Source organism: Dryobates pubescens, chromosome 9 (genome assembly GCF_014839835.1).
Source record: "Dryobates pubescens isolate bDryPub1 chromosome 9, bDryPub1.pri, whole genome shotgun sequence".
NCBI classification, from domain to species: Eukaryota; Metazoa; Chordata; class Aves; order Piciformes; family Picidae; genus Dryobates; species Dryobates pubescens.
In genome coordinates, this window is record NC_071620.1 from 38328162 (window position 1) to 38349669 (window position 21508).

Sequence of the window (21508 nt, forward strand, 5' to 3'; positions counted from 1 at the left end):
GCAGCCCAGTTATCTTAATTGTTTCTCTGTTCAGTGAATTGGCAGCTGGCAGTTAGCTTGCCCGAGTTCCTTTTTCTCTCATCTCTGTTATCTAAAGGATTTACATAAATATCCTCAGGCACTTCGCTGTTGTGTATATGCTGCATCAAGGACACTGATTTGTGAACATTAAAAGGCTATTTTAATTCCTAGGACATGACAGTCTAGGATTAGACCATCAGTAGTCAGACCACTTCACTGATGTCCCACTGCTTCCTCCTTTGGCTGTTTGTAAATCTGAATACAAAAGCATGTATGTCCTGGTGGGGTTTTGCGATGTTGCAGTAAAGATTCTTTTTGCTGTCTTTGTCCTTGGGAAGTGTGGGTCCCCTCCATGCGTTTCATTAAGGTTTAAACACCAAGAACCTCAGAAGTTAAGTCAAGAGCCTTTTGCTGACTTTCTTACTCCTTTAATTTCTTTTGGAGTGCCTCATACATGCAGTAGAGCTTTCTAATGCTTCTTAAAAGGGGGGAGGGGGAACCAAACTCTTGCAAAGGTAACCGAGTACAACTCTACAGTTAGACTGGCTGACTTACAGTCTAACATGGTAGTCAGAAAATCCAGAAACACGAAAACCTACCTGACATTTACACTCCAACACTGAAATTCCTGGCAGTGTAACAGCAGGGGGAAAGAGAGTAGGTAAGTTGGGAGAGGGAATGATGAGGGCACTGGGTTTCAAGAAGCTGTAACAAACCCTGTAGTGTAGGTTTAGGTGGAGCAGCTGTTCTTCTAATAAGCACAGCTTTAGCACACACACGAAAAATCACTAATTTTATCTGTAAACTACATACCCCTTGCTTCTGAATAATGAAAATCAAGTTTCATAGGACTTGCCCATTTTAATAGCTTACCTGAAAATATTTTCTTAAACAATATAAAATTCAGGCCATCTAAACAGATTGAGGATCATTAAGTTACCCACTAAATAATTCAATTTTTGAAACTTCACTCTTTGTTCAAAGCTAAAACCTCCTCTGAGTATTATCTCCTAGGATGTGCTTTCAGTTTGTCTTCAGCAGTAAAACAATTCTTATGAGCAGTCACATCTGGAAAACTGGAACACATTTTGAAAACGGGGAAAATCAGCTTCTGGCTATTTAAATTTATGTAACTATGTAAATTTGGTGAAGTCCAAAGAACTGTAACACTTTTTTGCCTGATCATTGCCTGTAGCAGCATCATGCAGCCTATACTACAAGGGAAGTTCAACAGTAAGTAAACGTCATAGTTCCAGGCACTGCCTGAACTGCCTGGTACGACCACAACAGCCCTGATGTCATTGCTGTGGTTATTTGTGTGCAGGTCACCAAGTTCTGCTTCTCTCAGCTAACTGGGAAAGAAGTAAGATATTTGCTGTGTTGATGGTTGGACTTGGTGGTCTTGGAGATTTTTCCAACCTTGATGATTCCTCAACATGAGGAAAAACTTCTTTAAGGGTGACAGAGCGCTGGAACAGGCTGCCCAGAGAGGCTGTGGAGTCTCCTTCTCTGGAGACTTTCAAGACCTATCTGGATGTCTTCCTGTGTGACCTGCTCTAGGTGATCCTGCTTTGGACTCAGTGATCTCTGGAGGTCCCTTCCAACCCCTACCATTCTATAATTCTATGATTTTAATATTTTTTAAAATATCTGGGCATTTTTTGCATGCTTTGCTGAATGATTCATGACTTCTTTCTGATGACTTTCTGCTGGTGATAGAGAAGTGAAAAGGTTTTGCAGTGTGCATTTCATTCTGCTGCTACCATACTTTCAAAAGAAACACCAGAGTGATAAATTTAGGTTAGTTTGTGATTTTACTGTCATTTATATCAAGTCTTTGCACTCATGGGTGGCTAACTGGGGTGAATTTGATGTGGAACAGGAATCACATGCAGTCATGTTTCTGCTAAATTCATAGTATGTAGTGAAAGATCTGTGTCTCTACTTTCCCATTATCCACCTGGTGCTTTCTGAGGTGCTGTCTTATGTTGTACAGTGGGAATATTTGAATTCAGCTGTCACGGGAGACCCTTTGAAGTCTGTTGCTACTCTGAACAAGGCTTTGATAAAAGTCTTGTTTGATTACTTGTATTAAGTTTTCAATAGCAACCCTGTGAAAACATCAGGCCAGTCTTACATCCTGCCTTTTCAAGATGCCATTTTGCCAGCAGTGGTGATGTAGATCAAAGCAGTAATAGTGGGTCCTGTAAGTACTGTTTCAGCTGACTGCAGGATTGCTGGACTGAAAACCCACTTTCCCCTTTAGTATGGGCCTGTCAGAGGGAGGTGTGTACCAGCCAAGCTTGACCATATTCAGCTGTTTCTGTTCCTGGTAGTTTTCTCCTGTGGCGAGAGCAGGGAAAAAAGGGTGCCTGCCCTCCTCATCACCCAAGTGGCAAGAGGATGGGGTTGGTTGCCAGAGGCCTGGGCTTCTCTGAGGGATTATGACAGCAGAACACCCTCATGGTGAGAGGGGCAACATTAACCTGGGAGACATACTTTGTTTTACATTGCAAATTACTAGGATGCCAGGAATACTCTTTCTGGGTAAGGGAACAAGAACCACTGTTTACTTAGTCTTTTGGCAGAAGTTCCAGGAGTTGTTTGGACAGCAACAGTCTCTTTTACTGTAAACAGTTTTGAAGTTAGAAATTTCATAGCACAGAAAGTGAGAAAGTCTGCCTTATGTGGTGTTCAAGAGAAGTCAGGCCATACGAAATCCTAGCAGGCTTCATTCAGACAGCCTTGCTTCATCTTGAGGCTATCAAGAGATGTAAGAGGTATATATCTAGGTATGTATAGTCCAGCTTTTTCAGTTATTCAGCAGCAGGAGTTGGTCCTTTTCTTCCCAATCCCTAGATAGCCAATATGAAAAATTAGAGGACTGAAGTCTGCTGAGCAGCTCCTCCTGATATGCTGCTGGATATGGGTCATAGAAATAGGACCACTGTGTCTTCTGCAAATCTTGCCACTCTCAAAGGATTATAGGATACACAATATTTAGTGATTTATTTATTTTTTTCTGATCAGGAAGTGAAAAGGCAGTGATGAAGGTTGTAGATATGCATGAGCTGACAGTAGTCAGGTGTATGGAGCTTGGGGCAGGGAGGAGTGAATCAGCTGAAAGAAAACCTCTTTTACCTGACAGTGAGCTAGGCAAAGATGTCAGCCTTTCTCTTTGTACATTACATCTGCAGGTTGTGATGGTTCCTTATAAAAATGCAGCATTTAAAATATTAAACTACTAGAGATCCTAAGGGGTTACTTCTTATAGCAGAACTCAAGGAAATTTACTGTATGATAAAAGGACTATAAATCATTACCTAAATAACCAGGCATAATTAAATTAACAAGTGATGGATATAGATGTATTTGGAAGACATCTTCTATTCCAAGGTTTTTGTATCATGGTGTGACTGCAGCATACTACCTATGTAATTTGGGATGGTAATTTCTGTGCTTTGACGATAATCAAGACTCACTGAAGTTTGCATCTTTTCTTGAGGCGGTACTTGGATCTGGCCTAAGACTCATTGGCCAAAGATCCCTTTGACATTGCTATGGTGAATGTACTTCATCACAGTTTTATTGGCAGTACTGTCAAATAGTTTGGCTTATATGAAGTGTGAATGATATGTTGGAAAGATTAATTCTGTCAGGTAGACTTAAAACAAGGGTAGCTGACATCTCAGAAGGGACATTTTACAAGCACTTGCATGATTACCCCAACTGTTTTGATTCATAATTAATTATGTTTGTTGACAGATGAAGCCATGATTTCTGTCTGGAACTAGGAAATTAATCTCTGATAGCCATCGTGGAAAAAACAAAATTAGTCTTCTAGAACCACCACTGTTTTCTGTGAAGAATGTAATCTGAAGTCTTTAGAATCCCAATGATATCCTGAATGCCTGTGTGCTTGTGGCAGCCACTGTTCTGAGGGCAGCTGCTGGATGCGTGCAGAGTGCATGGTTCCTTACCTTACCATGCTGCATAGAGCAAAGCAATAATGTTCCACATATGCCAAGAGCAACATCCTGACGTTGGCACACTTTTGTTGGAACATGCTGCAGAAGCCACCTCCTTGACATGCTGGCACCTCTTATTGGGAAAATACTTACTTTAGCTTACATATGTGGTGGATTTTACTGGTTAAGTGATTGATAACAAAAGATATATAAACAGCCTCTCTGAGCAATAGCTACTTTAGTTAAGGACTTAGGTTAGGAACAGCTTGGGGATTTAGGTTGCTTGGATCTTCTGCTTCTGTTAGTTAGCTACTTCTTTTGGCTAGGGCTTCCAATGCTGCTAGGGATACACTTGAAACTTCTGCTAGCTGCTGCTTCTGTTAAGGGTTTCCAGGACTTCTGCTGTTAAGGACACTCTAAGACTCGCTAATGCTAGGGATTCTACAACACAGTAATAAAGGACTTCTGAGAAGACTTCTGAGATTCTCTGCATTTCTGGAATCTCATTGCTATATGGCAGTGGGGTTTGTGTCTTCATTCGTCACCCGGTAGCCCCCAATCTGGGGGAAGCACAACAGATGGCACCCAGCATGGTTGGCAGAATAACACGTGCTTACATGTGACCATAAGAGCTCTTGGTTTTTCTTCTCAGCTAAGCCTCAGGGTGCTACATTTTATAATCTATGTGTTTAATAGTACTTTCAAGGAAAGAACAGGCAGTCAGAGCTGAGTCCACTAATGAATTCTCTTTGTGTTTGCTTGTTAATTAATGGAACGGGTATTTTTGGTTTATCAAAAAAGACTTTGCATTTTACTGGTCAAGACTATTCATCTTGAATTTGGTAGAATTGGCTCTTGGTGACAGGTGTATGGGAAGAGTATATACATATATACTTTAATTTTCTGTATGGACTTAAGGATCTTTTTAATAATGAAAAGTAGATTCACTTCATTACTGTTAGTTGCATGGATGTGTGACCTTTAGAACAGATTGACATAGCAGTGCCTCTGGCACTGTTATTTCCCATACAAGGGAGCAACTGATCAGTTTATTCCTTTTTAACACTATATGTCTTGTCTTTAAAATAGTTCAAGTTAGAATTGAGTGGTGCTAAGAATAGTTCAAGCTTTACCCTCCCAGATTTATTTTTTTACTTGTGGTTGGTTGAGGCTTATAGGTTTTATAGAATCACTATTTCTAAAGTTGCTGGAGTATTTTCTACAGGCAACTTTCCACTTCTGTTCATGGCTTAGCTTCATCTCTTTACACTTTCTGCTATATCTAGCAAGGGGCTCCTTTGAAGCCAGTTTTAGGAAGTGGATCAGGGTCCTCAGTGGATGATAAACTGATTCTGGTGAACTATACTTACTCCTTAAAAGATAATCAGCATATTGGGTAAATCTTCTAGTCTGATGTGAGATGTAAAAGTTCTCTAGTCACTCCATTGAGGTTTTTCTTAATAGAGAGGCAAAAAATAAGATCACAATCAGCCCTTGCATTCAGGGTGAAACTTGCATTTTGATACAGCTATATACAAAATCCTTAGGTTCTGGTGGAATTCATAAACTTTGTGAAACCAATCTGTAGATAATTATAAATTCAGCATCTTGAGAGGCATTCATATGCAAGTAAGGTAAAACGTGTTGAAAATGAACAATGCACCTGCTAATGGTAACCCCATTTGACAAAATAATCACCTTCTGCATTTGACTTACCAAAGCTTTACTCTTTAGAAGCTCCATTTATTTTGTTATACCATCCATGCACAGAGATTCCAGTTGGTGTCATCTATGAAGGAATAGGTAAAAGCTATTGTTCATTAATAATAAAATGATTCATTGAGGTAAAAAAAAAAAGATAATTAAAGGGTTTATATGTAAATTATTAAAGATGTAAAGTGAAAGATAATTTTAGCTTATTAAAAATTCACATTGAATGTGGCAGGGACAAAACTCTCAGAAAATAACTATGTGTAAAACAATAAAAATGAGACAGTGAATATGGGAATTGTCTTGGATGTATTTAAGTCCTAAATAAAGCTGCTTAATATTTATTCCAGATTTTAAAAAGGTACCTCTTCTCCTCCTATTAATCTCCACACATGGTGAAAAATCCCACCTTGGTTTGGTGCTTTGCTCCCTTGCCTCTGCCAAAAAACATACAGCAAAACTTGAAGGTTACATCTTTTCTTGAGGCAATGCTTGGGTCTGGTTTGCCTGTTTGAAGAACTGATTCGAACTTGATTCATTGGTGCACGCTTGCTGGCTGTGTGCTGGTAGCCCTTGACTTGTGGAGCTGTAAGGGTGGTTTCCATATGCATGTGTCATGAAGGTGCAGGAGCAACCAGTATTCACTCTGCTCTTTTTCAACTCTCTTTTCTATAATCCTCTGTTATTCCTCCAAACTTAAGGTGATCAAACATATCACCTTGTCATCACCTTTTCCTTCCTTCATCCTTCTCCCCAGGTCCTGTCCCTTCCTGTTTATGGATACCATCCCTTGATTCTTTTCTGGATAAAAAGAATCAAACATTTTAAAATACAGTTACTTCATTTCCTCTTCTCAAAGCTGTGCCTATTATCCAATATCTTAGAAGACTGCTGCACAACAGTGCTGGGCTCTGAAATCAATATTGAAAGAGTATAAAAAACATAACAGTATGATATCGGTAATAAAATTCAGATTGTTCAAGTACAGAATCCTGTTAACTGTTGAGCCCTGAAATGTATTGATTATGTATCAAATGCTTCTGGGTTGTAGGCAGAAGTGGTTCACAAGTGCTTGGAAGCTGCAGGAATGAGCATTTCTATGTGGTAGTTATATAAGACCTGCCCCTGTGTTCAGCTGAGTGACCACTAAGGTGACTGCTTCTAATTTAAATAAGAAGGATTGAGACGCTAGGGGAGGATCTGATTTTGCATGTGATGGTGGTGGTTGTGTATGAGGCACATGATGGAGTGTGTGTAAGGGCTGGAGGCATACAACTGGACTGCCATGTGCTGGGGATGCTGAGGAGATGATGCTGTGCCACAGAGGTATTGTGGAAGGTGTGAAGAAAAACTGCTTTTTGCAGCTACTAGGAAATTGTGACATGCTATAGTTTGTTTGTGGTGCCTACAGTGACTATGTTGTGGCTTATAACTTATTCAGCTGACATTGTTAACTTGAGGGGGAAAATGGTGCAGAGAAAACTGCTCTTTTTTTCCTTTGGTAGAAGTTGGTTGACTGCCTTATTTCTCCTTGTTACTACTTTCTATAGGAAAAAAGCTGTAGAAATTATTTATTGATGATAAAATTAATTAAAATCAAAGGTATTTTTATCACTGACCTTAGGCTAACCAGCTAACTGCATTATCCCCTGCTCTGGCGAGTCTGCCAACGGCTCCCTTTGGAACAGGAGACAAGCTCTTAATTTTCAAAGAGAAGATTGTTAGGCGTCATCTACTGTTAGTGTGTAACCTGAACAATGCCTTCTTGCTGACAGGCTTGCAAACTGCTTACAACATTTATCAAATGAGTTAATTCACTTAACTCTTGCATGCACAGTGGTTTGTGGTGAAAAATAACACACAAGGGAGATCTTTTTCAGCAGTATTAGGTGGGGACATCTACATAAAAGAAGTACCTCTTAATGCAGAGAGATCTTGGGATAATTTAGACAGCAGCAGCACTGACACAAGTGTGAAGATTGTAATGTGGTGGGGTGAAATTTCCCCCCCAGCATTAACTTTGCCTGTTGGAAGCAAATGAAAACCCGTATTTACAAAGCAAAACTACACTCTACAATGGAATGCAATGAATATGTACAAAATATACAGTATTTACAATATTATACAGATATTTACAATTAGCAAACAACATGAAAACCCCACTGGTCAGAGACCAGGGCAGCCATTCCACTGTCCCCCATTCCTGTGTCCTAAGAGAGAAAGGAGCAGAGAGAAAGCAGGGTTAGGCTTAACTTAAACAGCACAGCCAAGGTCAGCTGAAAAAACAGGTTAGTCTCTCTCGAGCCAAGCAAGCAGAGAAGAGATCAGAAGAGAGAAAGAATTGTTTTGGTACAGCCAATCTTATAGAAGATATTTCTCCAATTAATTTGTTTAGAATAACCTTTACTTTTCCTCTTTACAGCCAATAGTGATTTATTTATATTTTTCTACTTTTCTGCTCAAAATCTGTAGCTAAATTTTAAAGGCACAGCCTAAAACCAGCACAAAGACAAATGTAGAGGAATGGATTAGTTCCAATTACCTCCGATGAAAATCAGACTCTATTGGTGCCTCTCATTCCAGTGTCCATTTTTTTATTATAAAGTTAATTTTTTTCTGCCTCTCCCTTTGCTTGTGAAGAGAAGCAACCCTAACATACCTGTGTACTTTTGCACAGAGCGCTTTCTGATGCTGAACAGATCAACTTTTTGAAGAGAATCAGACTGTTTATTCAGCAGCAGGAGTACGATGCAGCGGTAAGCCTGGGTTTGATGTATTACACCTTCCAGAAACACTTTGCAGGAGCTTCTATAACATGTAAATGTTTAGATTTGTTTAGCTTGAAATAAAATGGGGAAATCAAACTGTTTTCTTTCCTTCTGATGCACATTTCACTTAGTAACACAAATAACATCCCACTGTAAGCCTCTGAAATTTTGCCTTTTGACATCGTTTCTAATCCACAATCATAGAATAGGATAGGATAGGATAGGATAGGATAGGATAGGATAGGATAGAATAGAATAGAATAGAATAGAATAGAATAGAATAGAATAGAATAGAATAGAATAGAATAGAATTAACCAGGTTGGAAAAGACCTTTGAGATCATCAAGTCCAACCCATTACTGTGGTGGTTTAGGCTGGGTGCTGGCCCGGATGCCACTGCACAGAGCACACCTGGGAGGTCCCAAGGCAGGGGCCCAGCCCAGGGGGTGGTCACAGGAAGCCAGGTATTCCATTTCCCATAATGCCCTGCTCCCCATAATAGATCAGCGTGGGGTCTTCACTTCCTCTTTCGTCCCCCCCTGCTGCTTAGGTAACATGGCGTGAGCTGCCTCCCTTGGGCCTGCCCAGGCCCAGGGCTGGGTTGGTGGGGGGGAGAAGGAGCCCTGGGGGGGGGTTGGGTGTACCCCCCCAGGTGGGGATACATAGAATGTTAGGGGTTGGAAGGAACCTCCAGGGATCATTGAGTCCACCCCCCCCTGCCAAAAGCAGGATCACACAGGAACACATCCACACAGGAACACATCCAGACGGGTCTGGAAAGTGCCCAGAGAAGGACACTCCACAAACCCTCTGGGCAGCCTGTTCTAGTATTCTGTCACCCTCACAGTAAAGAATTTTCTCCTTATGCTGAGGTGGAACTTCCTGTGTTCCAACTTATACCTGTTGTTCCTTGTCCTATTACTGTGCAGCACCAAAGAGAGGCTGTCCCCTTCCTCTTGACACACACTCCTCAGATATGTATAGACATTGATAAGATTCCCTCTCAGCCTTCTCTTTCTTCTCCAGACTAAACAGCCATAGGTTTCCTAGTCTTTTTTCACAGGTGAGATTCTCCAGTCCCTTCATCATCCTTGTAGCTTTCCATTGGACTCTCTCCAGTAGATCCCCGTCTCTCTTGAATTGGGAAGCCCAAAACTGGATACAGTATTCCAGGTGTGATCTCACCAGGGCAGAGTAGAAGGGGAGGAGAACCTAATGAATAATACTGACTTGCTGTATTTTTCCCTTACACTTCTCTCTTTGTTATTGTTCCATAGCATACTAACACATAGCATGTTTTTATTTTCCACTGTAGAAAAGGGTAAATTGAGAAAGAAATTGAGGGATGTTCATGTTCACAGAATCACAGAACATTAGAGGGTGGAACTAGGGAACCCAAAATTGAATACAGTATTGCAGGTGTGGTCTCACCAGGGCAGAGTAGAGTAGCCATTTATTAAGTTGCTAGTCACACGAAAAGAAGTATGATGCCTTCCTCCATCACAGATCCTGCTTTGTCTTTGTAATTTGCCTGAACCTGCTGTTCTTGTTTTTAATTTCACTTTTTGCTTTGATTGGGAGCCATAGGTGGAATCATTCTGTGCTTCCCAGTTCTGGTGTTACTTTCCTGAGTGTTTGCTACCAGGGTATTTGATGGGTGCAGTTCACCAGCGCTTGTATTCTGCCATTCACAGAAATAATTTGTAGAGCTAAATGATACGAAGAGGGCTTTAAACAGAGTTAGTTTGGTCACTGATTTTTGTGTTTAAAAAGTACATTAAAAAGTCGAGGATGTTAAGATTACATTTAACCTGCCAGGTGCATGGAAGAATAATTCCATTATGTGTTATGGTTCAGCTCTTCTGTTTCCCTAATGTGTTCCTCAGGGTTGTAAAGTACTATTTTATGCAGAGCATAGCTAAATCTATTTTATACCTTGTGCCTTTTTATTTACCTTATTGTAAACTGGCAATAGCTCTGTTTAAATCAATGGGTCTTTTTTGCAGTGGTAGCAGGTTTTCTTTCTGCTTTCCTACTACTTCTACTTGGCTGTCACATTTACTTTTAGCACACATTTTATACATTTCAGCAGCAGAAATTTCAAGTTTGTGGTGTTGGTTATATATAAATTTTATCCCTGGCTCACTTGAGTGCCTCATGTTCATTTTTTATTTGCTTAACACATTGGGCTTGTGCCTGTGCCCTGGTTATCCTCAGCTTCTTGAATTGCAATACAGAAAGGTTGGTGCATTACCAAGTGCTGGAGGATCTATGATTCTTTGCCTCCTCAGCTCCACAGCTTTAGGCACTGCATTATGTGTTCATAATTGCACCCTCAGAAATGACATGGTTTTGGCTGAGTTTGCCCATTTGCAGTCTTGTGATCTCTTCAGTAGTTGGCATACCTTTTTCTGCTGATTGCTATTTTTGAGTCCCATCTGGATACCTAAAGAAGCAGCACTGTGTATGCCCAACTTCTTATACTCTTCCTTACATATTTATTAATCACCAGAGAATCCTTTGTGCATGCAAATATCACAGCTGACCTTCCCATCTTTGGGTAAATCACAGGTCTCAAAACACCTCCGTGTAAGGAATAACACAATTTGGGAAAACTACTCTCTTTGTCATGGTGTCTTCCCAGTGGATGTACTGAGTAAAGGGACCTGTGATTAGACATTCTGTGTACAAATGATTAGCATCCTGAAGGCCTAAGCAGCTGCTTTGTGAGTGAAATTTGGGCTCTAGTTCAGTCTCTAAATTCATCTTGGGTGCTTAAGCAAGTCCTGAAGTGGAGAACACCAAATCCCAGGAGGGGATGTATTTCAGACTGTGGAGAGTGACATTGTTTCAGCTGCATCCATAATCCTCCTGTGTAAATGGTGCACCCTCAGAAACACACCAGGTTTTGGGGAGGCTTCACTTACACTGAAATATATATATGGTCAAATGATTATGGGAAAACCAAGTGACATGTTTGGTAGTAAGTAGTGGTCAAGGTATGATATCTGTGTGGCTTTCAACATCTGAACACCGTCATGGCTAGGGAGTATGGTGGAGGAGCTAAATGATTGTTGATGTTGTCCAACAGGAGTCCAAACTGGTGAGTACTCCAGCAGTTGATGCTGGCCAAAATGCTGTTAACTGAGCGCAGAGAGGACACATATGCCAAGAGTGGTGGAGCTGCCTTAGTTCCAGCTGCTGTCAGTTAGGTCTGTTTTTGGAATGGAGCTTACAATATTCTAAACTGTTGCTTATATATTTTGTCTGCCTCTAGGTATCTCTGTGCAAAACCCTAATTAAGCTTGCTTTGGAGGGCTTGTCTTACTACCATACTTACGATAGATTATTCCTGGGTCTGAGTATTACATTGAGTTTTGTGGGCTGGACGACTTACGTGATTTTGATGATTGTCAAGACCCATACCAATCTGATCAAGACTGTCCAGACCAGTAAGAAGGTAGGTTGACAACATGCAGTGTTTTGTTTTTCTGTCACTTTTCAACGTTACCTATGTGCTTACTCTCTCTGTGAGTACACCTTCCACTTCTTTTTGACTACAAAATATGTTAGGAAGAATCTCTTCACCATGACGGTGCTAAGACACTGGAACAGGTTGCCCAGGGAGGTGGTAGAAGCCCCATGCCTGGAAGTTTTTAAGGCCAGGCAGGATGAGGCTCTGAGCAACCTGATCTAGTGTGAGGTGTGCCTGCCCATGGCATGGGGGTTGGAACTACATGATCCTTGAGGTCCCTTCCAGCCCTGACAATTCTATGATTCTATATGGAAACTCTCTAGCTGTGGAGTTTTCCTGCACAGTGTTACTGTTTGGCCCATTTATTAGCATCAGTATTCCTTAACTGTATAATTCTGAGTATGCAATACTGTACTTTCTCAGTTACTTCTGTCCTGTAGCTGCACATTTTACTGGATGCTAATGCAAGTGTAAGCAAACAGAGTGATTTAAAACTATTAGAGGGTCAATCTTTAACCCGAAGTCAGTATTCAGCATTAGTTGTAGCAACATCAGTGCTCTCTTGTAAAAATATTTGTTTGGGAAAATGCAGGCATCAGTACTTTACTGTTAAGGCTAAAGAAAAAGAAGTCAGCATGTAAGTTATTTTATTCTTACCCTGTTTTGCAATGTAAAATCACTTTTCAGCAGCTGTGCAGTCCAACCATGGCATTTTAAACATTTATAGCCTGTTTTAGTAGGTGAACTGTGGTTTCACAAGTTGGCTTGCTCTTTCTGATTTGCAAGAGTACAGCAGAAGACATCAAAGAGGAAGGAAGCTCTTTTTGACAGCATGATTATGGTTTGATGTTTCACAAAGTGCAAAATCCTAGGAAATTACATTTACTTTCAGTCATTCGTCAGGAAAAGAGATAGCTCACAAAGGTGAACAGGCTAAAAGGTAGCATTTCACTAAAGAAGGATTAAAGCCTTGAAGGGAGGAAAAGGAAAAAAAATCTCACAGACTTCAAGGATTTGTTTCAGAATAAAGGGAATTGTTTCATTCGGTAATGTAAATGAGAATGAGCACTCAGCATCTTTACCGCCTTCAGTATATTACTCTGAGAAAAATTCTCTTGTGCTATCTTGAGGCTTTTACTACTGGCTGAAACGAGATAGTCTTGGCCTTTAATGAAAATGATCAAACAAAATTGGAATGGAAAATATTCATAAGTGCTGCACAGCATGATTTAGGTTCTCTTTCATCAAATAATTGAGAAGAAATAATCCAAGATGCATATTATCTTAGGAATGACCACAATAATTACAATAAGTAGTGAGTATTGAGCATGTTAATAACTGCATTAGGCAGAATCTTCACATTTTTAGTTAGCATCAGATTTGCATTTGGTATATTGATTTTTACATGTTGACAAATAGAATAGAATAGAATAAACCAGGTTGGAAGAGACCTTCAAGATCATCGTGTCCAACCAATCATCCAACACCACCTAATCAACTAAACCATGCAACTAAGCATCCTGTCAAGCCTCGCCCTAAACACCCCCAGCGACGGCGACCCCACCACCTCCTCGGGCAGCCCATTCCAATGGGCAATCACTCTCTCTGTGTAAAACTTCCTCCTACCCTGCAGCCTAAACCTCCCCTGACGCAGCCTGAGACTGTGTCCTCTTGTTCTGGTATATTATGCTAGTGACACTGGTAGGAAAAAAATAGGGTTTGTTAGTTCTTTCTCTAGAGAAAGATTCTTGCCTCAGTTTTAGTAAGAGCATTTTTTCTGTAGAAACCTCTTTCTGGTGTTCCTAAATACTTAGGGAATCAGAGTGTGAGACTAATGCTTCATATATGAAAGTTGTTTGTTTTATAGCTAATATTTGAGCTACTTTAAAAATGTTGCTGAGGAACTAATCTACCATTAAGAAACAGTTTTCTGCAAAGCACAGCCTTATGAAATGTGAAAGGAGCCTCTGAATAATGAAACTGCATAATGTATATTTATGATCTTTAAAAGTTTTTGCCTTCTTATGCTGCACATGAAAAAAAAACTTTTTTGTTTTCATGTGTTGTTTTGCTGCACAAGAAGTCTAACCTTTTAATCTATTTTGAAACACCCACAGAAAATGCAAATCTGGTTTCCATTTTCAATGCATGGCAAACTGTAGGGACTGGATGATATTTATGTCTCTACATGGAATGAAATGTTGATTGTATGCATGTACTCAGTAAGTTATATATGTGTGCATATCGTATCTAGACATATCCATTCTATATGTCAGTGAGATTAAAAACAAGTGAAACAAAATTGCAATAGGTCAGCTCTCTGTATGACATTTTTTCTTACTTTAATGGCATATCTTAGCAGAAATTCTATTTTAAAAATCATGTAGAACTTGCATTTGCTGTCAGTTTAGATTTGGATCAAGACAGTTGTATTCCCGTTATGGGGGGAGAGGGTGGAGGACCAGAAAAATGTTAACCCCTCCATGTGAACTACTAATTGAATGATTTTTCTCAGCATATTTTATATACTTGCATATCTGTCTACATAACTCATTCAAAGAAACTGTGAAACTGAACAGTGCCTTCAGTCATTGCCCACACAATACACTAAAGGCTGCTCAGTCACCAAAGCTGCCTTTGCTCTGTCAAATTGCAGAACATAAACATAAAACTATTTATCTAAAACTTGTGCATAACCTTCCCTTACCAGTAATTCTTCTGATAACTGAATGTCCCTAAATAAGGAAGAGTGATTTGATGGCCAGGTGAAAAAGAGATGCAGAGTGATTGCTGCTACATGGGAGTTAAGGACAAGCCTACTTGTCTGAGATCACCCATTTGAAACACGTTCTCTTTGCTATTCTTCCTTCCAGCTCTCTCAGTCCAAGAACATATTTCTTTGCCTGTGTGGTAGGGAGAGAGTTCTAATCCCATATCTTCATTATTATTTTTTTAAGAAAACCCCAAAGCTGGTGTTGTAGGATTAAATACAATAACAGTTTTAGCTATGCTAGCAACCTTTTGATGCCATGCAACTCTAGTCCTCTGTTGTATTCTGAAATTGTAGGTTCTTTGAGGAAGCTTATCTCTTCTGTGAAAGGTTGCTCACAAGCCTCCTTCAGGTGCTGTCCCTAGATTCTGAAGTGTTGAGGTTTTTTTCTGCTAGGATTTAATACTTAACATTTTAACTCAATCAGTTCTCTTAGAAATGTCTCAAGCAGAAGGAGGAAACATATGCTAATGGAATTTCCATTAAATGTTTTGATTGTAATGCTATGACATTGAACTAAAAAGGTTAAGCTCCAAGTCTGGTTTTAGAATCTAAATTTAATAGAGTTTTGGGTTTTTTTCCCAAGATCTTCAACATCTTTGACTTTCAATTGACATAAAGTACCCACTGAACATAAGTAACACTACATACATTGGGCTACCAGATCGTACCAGTGTGCCTTGTATGTGCAGTTTTTAGTGCAGGACCTTATATAGAGATGTATTTAGAATTAGATCTTCAAGTCCTACTGTTGTGTGCTATTTTTTTTTCATCTGGCTGGAAGCAGCATCCAGAGTTCTGTCCATAGACACGAGGCAACTGTGTTAAAATGCCATTTGCTTTACTGTGTAACTAACAACTGGAAAATAGTGTGCAGTTTAAAACATTTCATTGCTTGTTTTCAGGAATCCTTGTCTAACCATTTGTTTTTCAGAAATCTACTCTTCTCTTCTACTGTTTTGCCTTTGTTGGAATGATGATAGCTTTTTTCCTGTTGATTCAAACATCTCCTTGGACATACTACATATACTGTCTCTTGCCGGTACCAGTATGGTATGCAGTTGTGAAAGAGTAAGTAAAAAATACCCTTTTGGAAGACTGTTTTATAGAACCAGGTCTGTGCCTCCCTTTTGTTGACAACCTTCTGACATATGTTTGAGAGGAAACAGTTGGATATAATTGTATTAAACTTCTCGAAATGCTTCCTGAGTCATTCCAGACTTATGACTGTCTTGGTTTGAGTGGACAGAAAGCTATTTTACCCCTCCCCAAAGGAGGAAATAAAAATGCTCCACAGAATTGGAAAGTTTAAATGGAAATACTATTCACAACTATATACAGAAATACAAAATACACAAATTCCTGTTCAGCCTCAGCCCAGTTCTCTCCAACCTGGGCTTTTTTTAAAACCTCACTAGGTCAACACCAAAACCTTCCCCCCAACGAGGTCAAACCCCAGTCCTCAATGCACTGCCACATGCCCCTCTGCTTCCCCCCACGCTTCCCTGCTGCCCCCTGCAACCTAGGCCCGAATTGTGTAGCATAAAATTTGCTACATGGCCAAAGCTGCAGAAAGCCACAATTCCCCCAGAATACCAGAGAGATAACAGTCTAGAACACTTTGTGAGCAGAGAGAGAAAAGGGCAGGACAGACAGTAATGTTCATTTGTATAGGGAAGATGCAGGCATGATGGGATGAAATAACAAAGAGGACACTTTTCCTGTGTCCACCTCTTCCTTGTACTTCTCTGGTACTTCTGGATAAGTTTTCTCTATGGTCAAGACATCCAGTCTTAAACCCACAACACTGACATATTTGAGTAGATTCCAAAGTGATTAATTCATCTGCCAATTCTAGAAGATACATTTTTCTATTAGCAAAAAATGAGTCTTTTTGCAAGATGAAGTGTTTTTGGTACTGTTGTAACTGCAGCAAAAGGATGCCTACAGTTCTTTTGTAAAATGGGCTAGGATGTTCCCTTTCTTTGGTAATTTTGAAATAGTCTGATCCTGCAAATTGTCAAGTATGCTGCTTCTGGAGAATATGTACTAGTCAAGTTGAGTGTTGTGATATTAAAACAAGCTTGGCTTGTTTGGGTCTCCTTTTACTGCAAATCCAAACCCAGTTGTTACTGTCTGATTTCTATTACTAACCTAATCCACTGGCAATTCTGTAGATACCAACTTGGTATTATTCAGAGAAAATGAGACCAACTGCAGTTAGATAATGAGCTGCCCCATAAAACACTGGAGAAGCTAACTGGGGAATTTTTTTTTCTCTCTCTAAAGTCTGAATGTATTATCAGTTATGACAGACACTGAGCACAGAACAACCAAAAACGTTCATAAACTCAGAGTCTACTTGGATAATGAATAATCCAAATATTGGCAAAGATGTGCTAGAAATAGGAGGGGGAAAGCTGGAGGGTTTTATTGTAGATTTTATATCAAGTAAAACTAGGCAGAAGGAACCTCAAGCCGTCACCCACTCTGTTTCTAAATGGCAGGCAGAATCAGCAATACCTGACACATTTCTTGTGCTCTGACCTCCTTCCCACCCTTCAGTGATCAAATCCTGTAGTATTTCTGGGCTTTAAAAATAATTCCTGTCTTGTTCCATCCTTTTGAACAGACTTCCTGTTATTCAAGGCCTTGCCACAAATCTCCTGTCACTTCCTATCAGTCAGTCTGTAGGATTCCTCTTTGTGTGTACGCTCGGAATTGAAATTCTTGTAAGTATTTTACTCATATGTATCTATAGCCTATCTTGTTGCTAGTATTCAACCTCTCTGAGGAGCTGTAAGTTTTATTAATGTGTTTGGTTTTCAGACTTCTGATGAATTACTTCTTTTATATTAATAGGTCTTCAGCTTTTTTTACCGCTCTACACTTAGTATTGGTCTTGTGGTCTTTGCTGGCTGGCCAGTGATCACTCAGCTGTGGGTTCAAGCAAAGGTACTGAACTGCTTTGTTTCAAAGGAGCATTTTAAATGGCTAACAATTGATTGCATTTGGAATGCTGCTTTAGATTTTTATTTAGCTGTGCTCTTATTCTGATCTCCGGCTTATGCAGCATGTAGTAAGGCAAGGGAGCTTTAATATATCTGGATACATCTCTTGTACAAGATAAATAATAAGACTACCTAAGAATTTCAGGGTAACTCTGAGTTAGTTATCAGTTTTGTGTTGTTAATGATAACTAAAAAATGCTTGACTTAAAATCATATTAAATACACACACTCTATTGATATGGTGCTAGTGCCACTATTGAAGTAATAGAATCATTTATTAGGGGGGAAAAAAAAGAAAGTAACTTGAAACATGTTTGTCAATTCATTGTTGTCTGCAATCAGCTGGCACACATCATTCCTCAGAGGCAGATTTCTGTACTGGTTTTCCCAGGTGAAGTGCCACAACTTTTAATATGAGGCATTTCTTCCATTAGTTTATTCAGATATCTCTCATTTCACAGGATAGCTAAACCATAAAGTTCTGGACTAAAATTACTGTATTAATTAAAACAAAAAATTTAGTCAAATTGCTAAGTCATGCTCTGTAAGAACTGTTAAGATGGAAGCTTCTGTTTGTTTATCTACAAGTTCAATTGTATTTAAGTGGCTGTTCTTAAAGCTGGGTATATACAGAAGATGGTTTGTAGCATCCTTCCTTTCAGGAACTTGAATCTGATTTGAGCTTAAAAAAGTTAAGTGCTAGAGCTCTTACTGTCCTTATTTAGAGTAAGATAGCTGGGTTAGTTTGTGTTTTTTCCTCTTAGCAAAGAATTTAGAGAACTACTTAGACAATTATGGTGGTCAAGTCAAGTGCATTCAGATTTTAAGACTGAAAAAATGTTATTATATTTCTAGAGATTAAAGCATTAGCTGCTGTAAAATCCTGATGGATGAGTTTTATTCCTTTCTTCCATAAGGTTACTCATTAGCGTTCTGGCAAGTGCAATGTGTGTGAAGGCCACACTTTGAGAAAGTGCTTTTAAGTGTAGGCTTAGCTTTAATTCACATTGTCTTTGATAGGATTCTGACAGCTGTGTAAATGAGATTCTTTCCTGTATTCAATTGAAGTGCTGTAATACCAGTGACCCTGTGCCCTTTTTTCTAGTGAATTTGACTTTAGATAGATGCAGAGGGGGGTTGCCTGTGGGAGATACTAGTAGCTGTTAGTAGTTCACTGAAGTATTTTTTTCTATCAGACAATCACCTCTCCATATGACCTCAAAAATAAAAATCCCATTTGTTTTTCTTCTTTCAGAGAACAGTATTGGTCTGGATTCTTCTTTGTGTGCTCCTGGCAGTATTTCCCTTAATGCCTGTTGTAGGAAGAGAACCAAACATTTCTCTGGTGTAAGAATCTTATGTTGTTCTTAAAACCTTTTATTGTTTGTAAAACTTTTTATTTCCCACTTTGATGTTTCAAAATTTAGGCTGACTTGGGGTATATGTGAGGAATACAGCCTTGATAAGAGAAGGCTCCAGGAAGACCTTAGGGCTACATTTCAGTATCTCAAGGGGACCCATAGTAAGGCTGGGGAAGAAGAAGAGTTTGTAGTGATAGGATGAGGGACAGTTGTTTTAAACTGGAGCAAGGTAGATTTAGGTTAGACATAAGGAAGAAGTTCTTTACAGTGAGAATGGTAAAATATTGGAACAGGTTGCCAGGGATGTGGTTGAGGCCCTGTCCCTGGAGACATTCAAGATCAGACTCAATGTGGCCCTGGGCAGCCTGATCTAATTGGAGATGTCCCTGCTCAGTGTAGGGGAGTTGGGCAAGATGACTTTCAACAGTCCCTTCCTAACCCAGTGCAATCTGTGAGTCTGTAAATCGTATTACTGAAAGTTGACTGAGACAAATACTGAAACTGAGAATTTAAATAGCATGAATAACAGAGACCTCAGTTATTTAATGTGAACAAGAATAGACTTGATTCTTTTGCCTCATCCATGTGCTCTTTGCATTATCTTGTGTTTCCTTTTTCTGTTGCATCTTTGTCATCTGTCCCTCTCCTCTTGTCAGATAGTCTTCCATCATACAAGCATTCTCTGATATCTGGATGCAATCAAAGTGGCTGGCCTGAAGGTGTTCAACTTGTGGTATCACTGTAGTCACTGCAGAGGGAGACCTACACTGCCATGACTGGCAGAAGATATGCTGTGCCCCATCAGAGCCAGGGTGCCTGATACTGAGTAGAATATGGGATTTGAGCAGTAATAAATAATTTCAGATAGACTGATGAGCCCAGACATTTCCAAATTGTTGATACATTGTATTTTCACTGTGATTTAAATCCATCTGTTGAAAACTCTTCTTAGTTTTGATGCCTGGGTAGGTTAGAAACACTCACAGATTTGCTTTGGCTTTATTACCACCTCTCAACTGTATATACACATGTATGTATTTCTGCTGATCCAAACTGAGGGGATTTTATTCTTTAGAACATTTGAGCACAGCTTAGAAATTAAAATGGAATTAAATTACCTTCAGATCTTTCTCCGTGGCACTTCTTTACATTCACCTTACCCAGGCTGTATGTCATCCTATTTATTCTTCTAATGAAACATTTTACTTCTGAAATAGTTTGCACCTGTCTGAATCTTGCCAAGGGAGTTCTGCAGCTGAAAAGGCTTGAAGCAGCAATTAAAAATACATGTACATGTGACACTTCAGGATAGTGAAGTTAAGGAGATGCTGGGAGAGAAGATACAAGAAAGAGAAATTAGTGTGCCAGTGAGAAGGAAAGTGCATTTATTAAATCTGTTCTTAAGCAGTGGCACTGTGTTCAGGGCTTCTTCAATACATTAATAAAACCTCTATGGTATGAACAGGGAGCTCCTGACTCAGTCACAAATATGAAGCATACAAGAGGAGAAAGCAGGGTCAAGTGACCTAGGAGGAAAGTAGAGAAGTAGAGATGCTGTCTGGATATGCAGGATAGGTTAGGAAAGCCAAAGCTCTCCTGGAGTTGAATCTGGTGTGGGATGTGAAGTGCAATGAGACAGTGTACAGCAGCAAAAGGAAGTTAAGGGAAAATGTGTCCATGCTGCAGACTGGGATGGTGACCTGATGATAAAGGACGTTGAAACGTGTGAGGTCTTCTTTTGTCCCCATCTTTACTGATAAGATTGGCCATCAGGAACCCCAGCCTTCAGACTGCTGAGACATGGGGGCAAGTCTGGAGCAAGGAAGACATAACTTTAGTGAAAGAGGATCAGGTTAGTGAACACTGAAACCAATTGGACAGGCATGCATCTATGGGCATTGTTGGGATGCACCCAAGAGAGCTGAGGGAACTGGCCAGGGTAGAGCAGTGAATGGTGTTTATTTTGACATTTAACAAAAGATTTTGGTAATGTCTCCCATTACATCTTAATAGACCAACCATTGATGTACCAGCTAGATCAGTGGACAATGAGGTGGACTAGAAGCAAGCTAAACTGTCAGCTTCAGAGGACTGTAATCAGTGACATGAAGGCTGGAGGCCACTGGTTAAGCCACACCTTGAGTACTGTGTCCAGTTCTGGGCTGCTCAATTTAAGAAGGACATTGAAATACTTGAACATGTCCAGAGAAAGGCAACAAGGCATGGCAGAGAAAGGCATACAAATACTTCTGTTGCTTTCACCACTTCTGCAATTACTTGATAACTGAAGGAAGACAATTGGTATTAGTATTGAACTTCTGGTGACTGCCCGTTATTTTGGAACAGCATCATAATTACCAGATTTTCTTTTCCTGTGTTAACGTGATGAGTGACAATCTTCCTGTTAGTCTTGCTATTGCTTTT

At 39.8% G+C, this 21508-nt stretch overlaps 1 protein-coding gene across 1 annotated transcript in view; it reads left to right on the forward strand.

Moving 5' to 3' along the window:
- Positions 1–21508, forward strand: part of PIGN (phosphatidylinositol glycan anchor biosynthesis class N) — a 100697-nt gene that overhangs the window by 42314 nt on the left and 36875 nt on the right. The window contains exons 12-17 of the mRNA XM_009900824.2: positions 8377–8455; positions 11745–11927; positions 15647–15783; positions 17345–17444; positions 17575–17667; positions 18979–19070. Coding sequence (XP_009899126.2) covers positions 8377–8455; positions 11745–11927; positions 15647–15783; positions 17345–17444; positions 17575–17667; positions 18979–19070 — 684 coding nt within the window. The remainder of the gene's footprint in view (positions 1–8376; positions 8456–11744; positions 11928–15646; positions 15784–17344; positions 17445–17574; positions 17668–18978; positions 19071–21508) is intronic.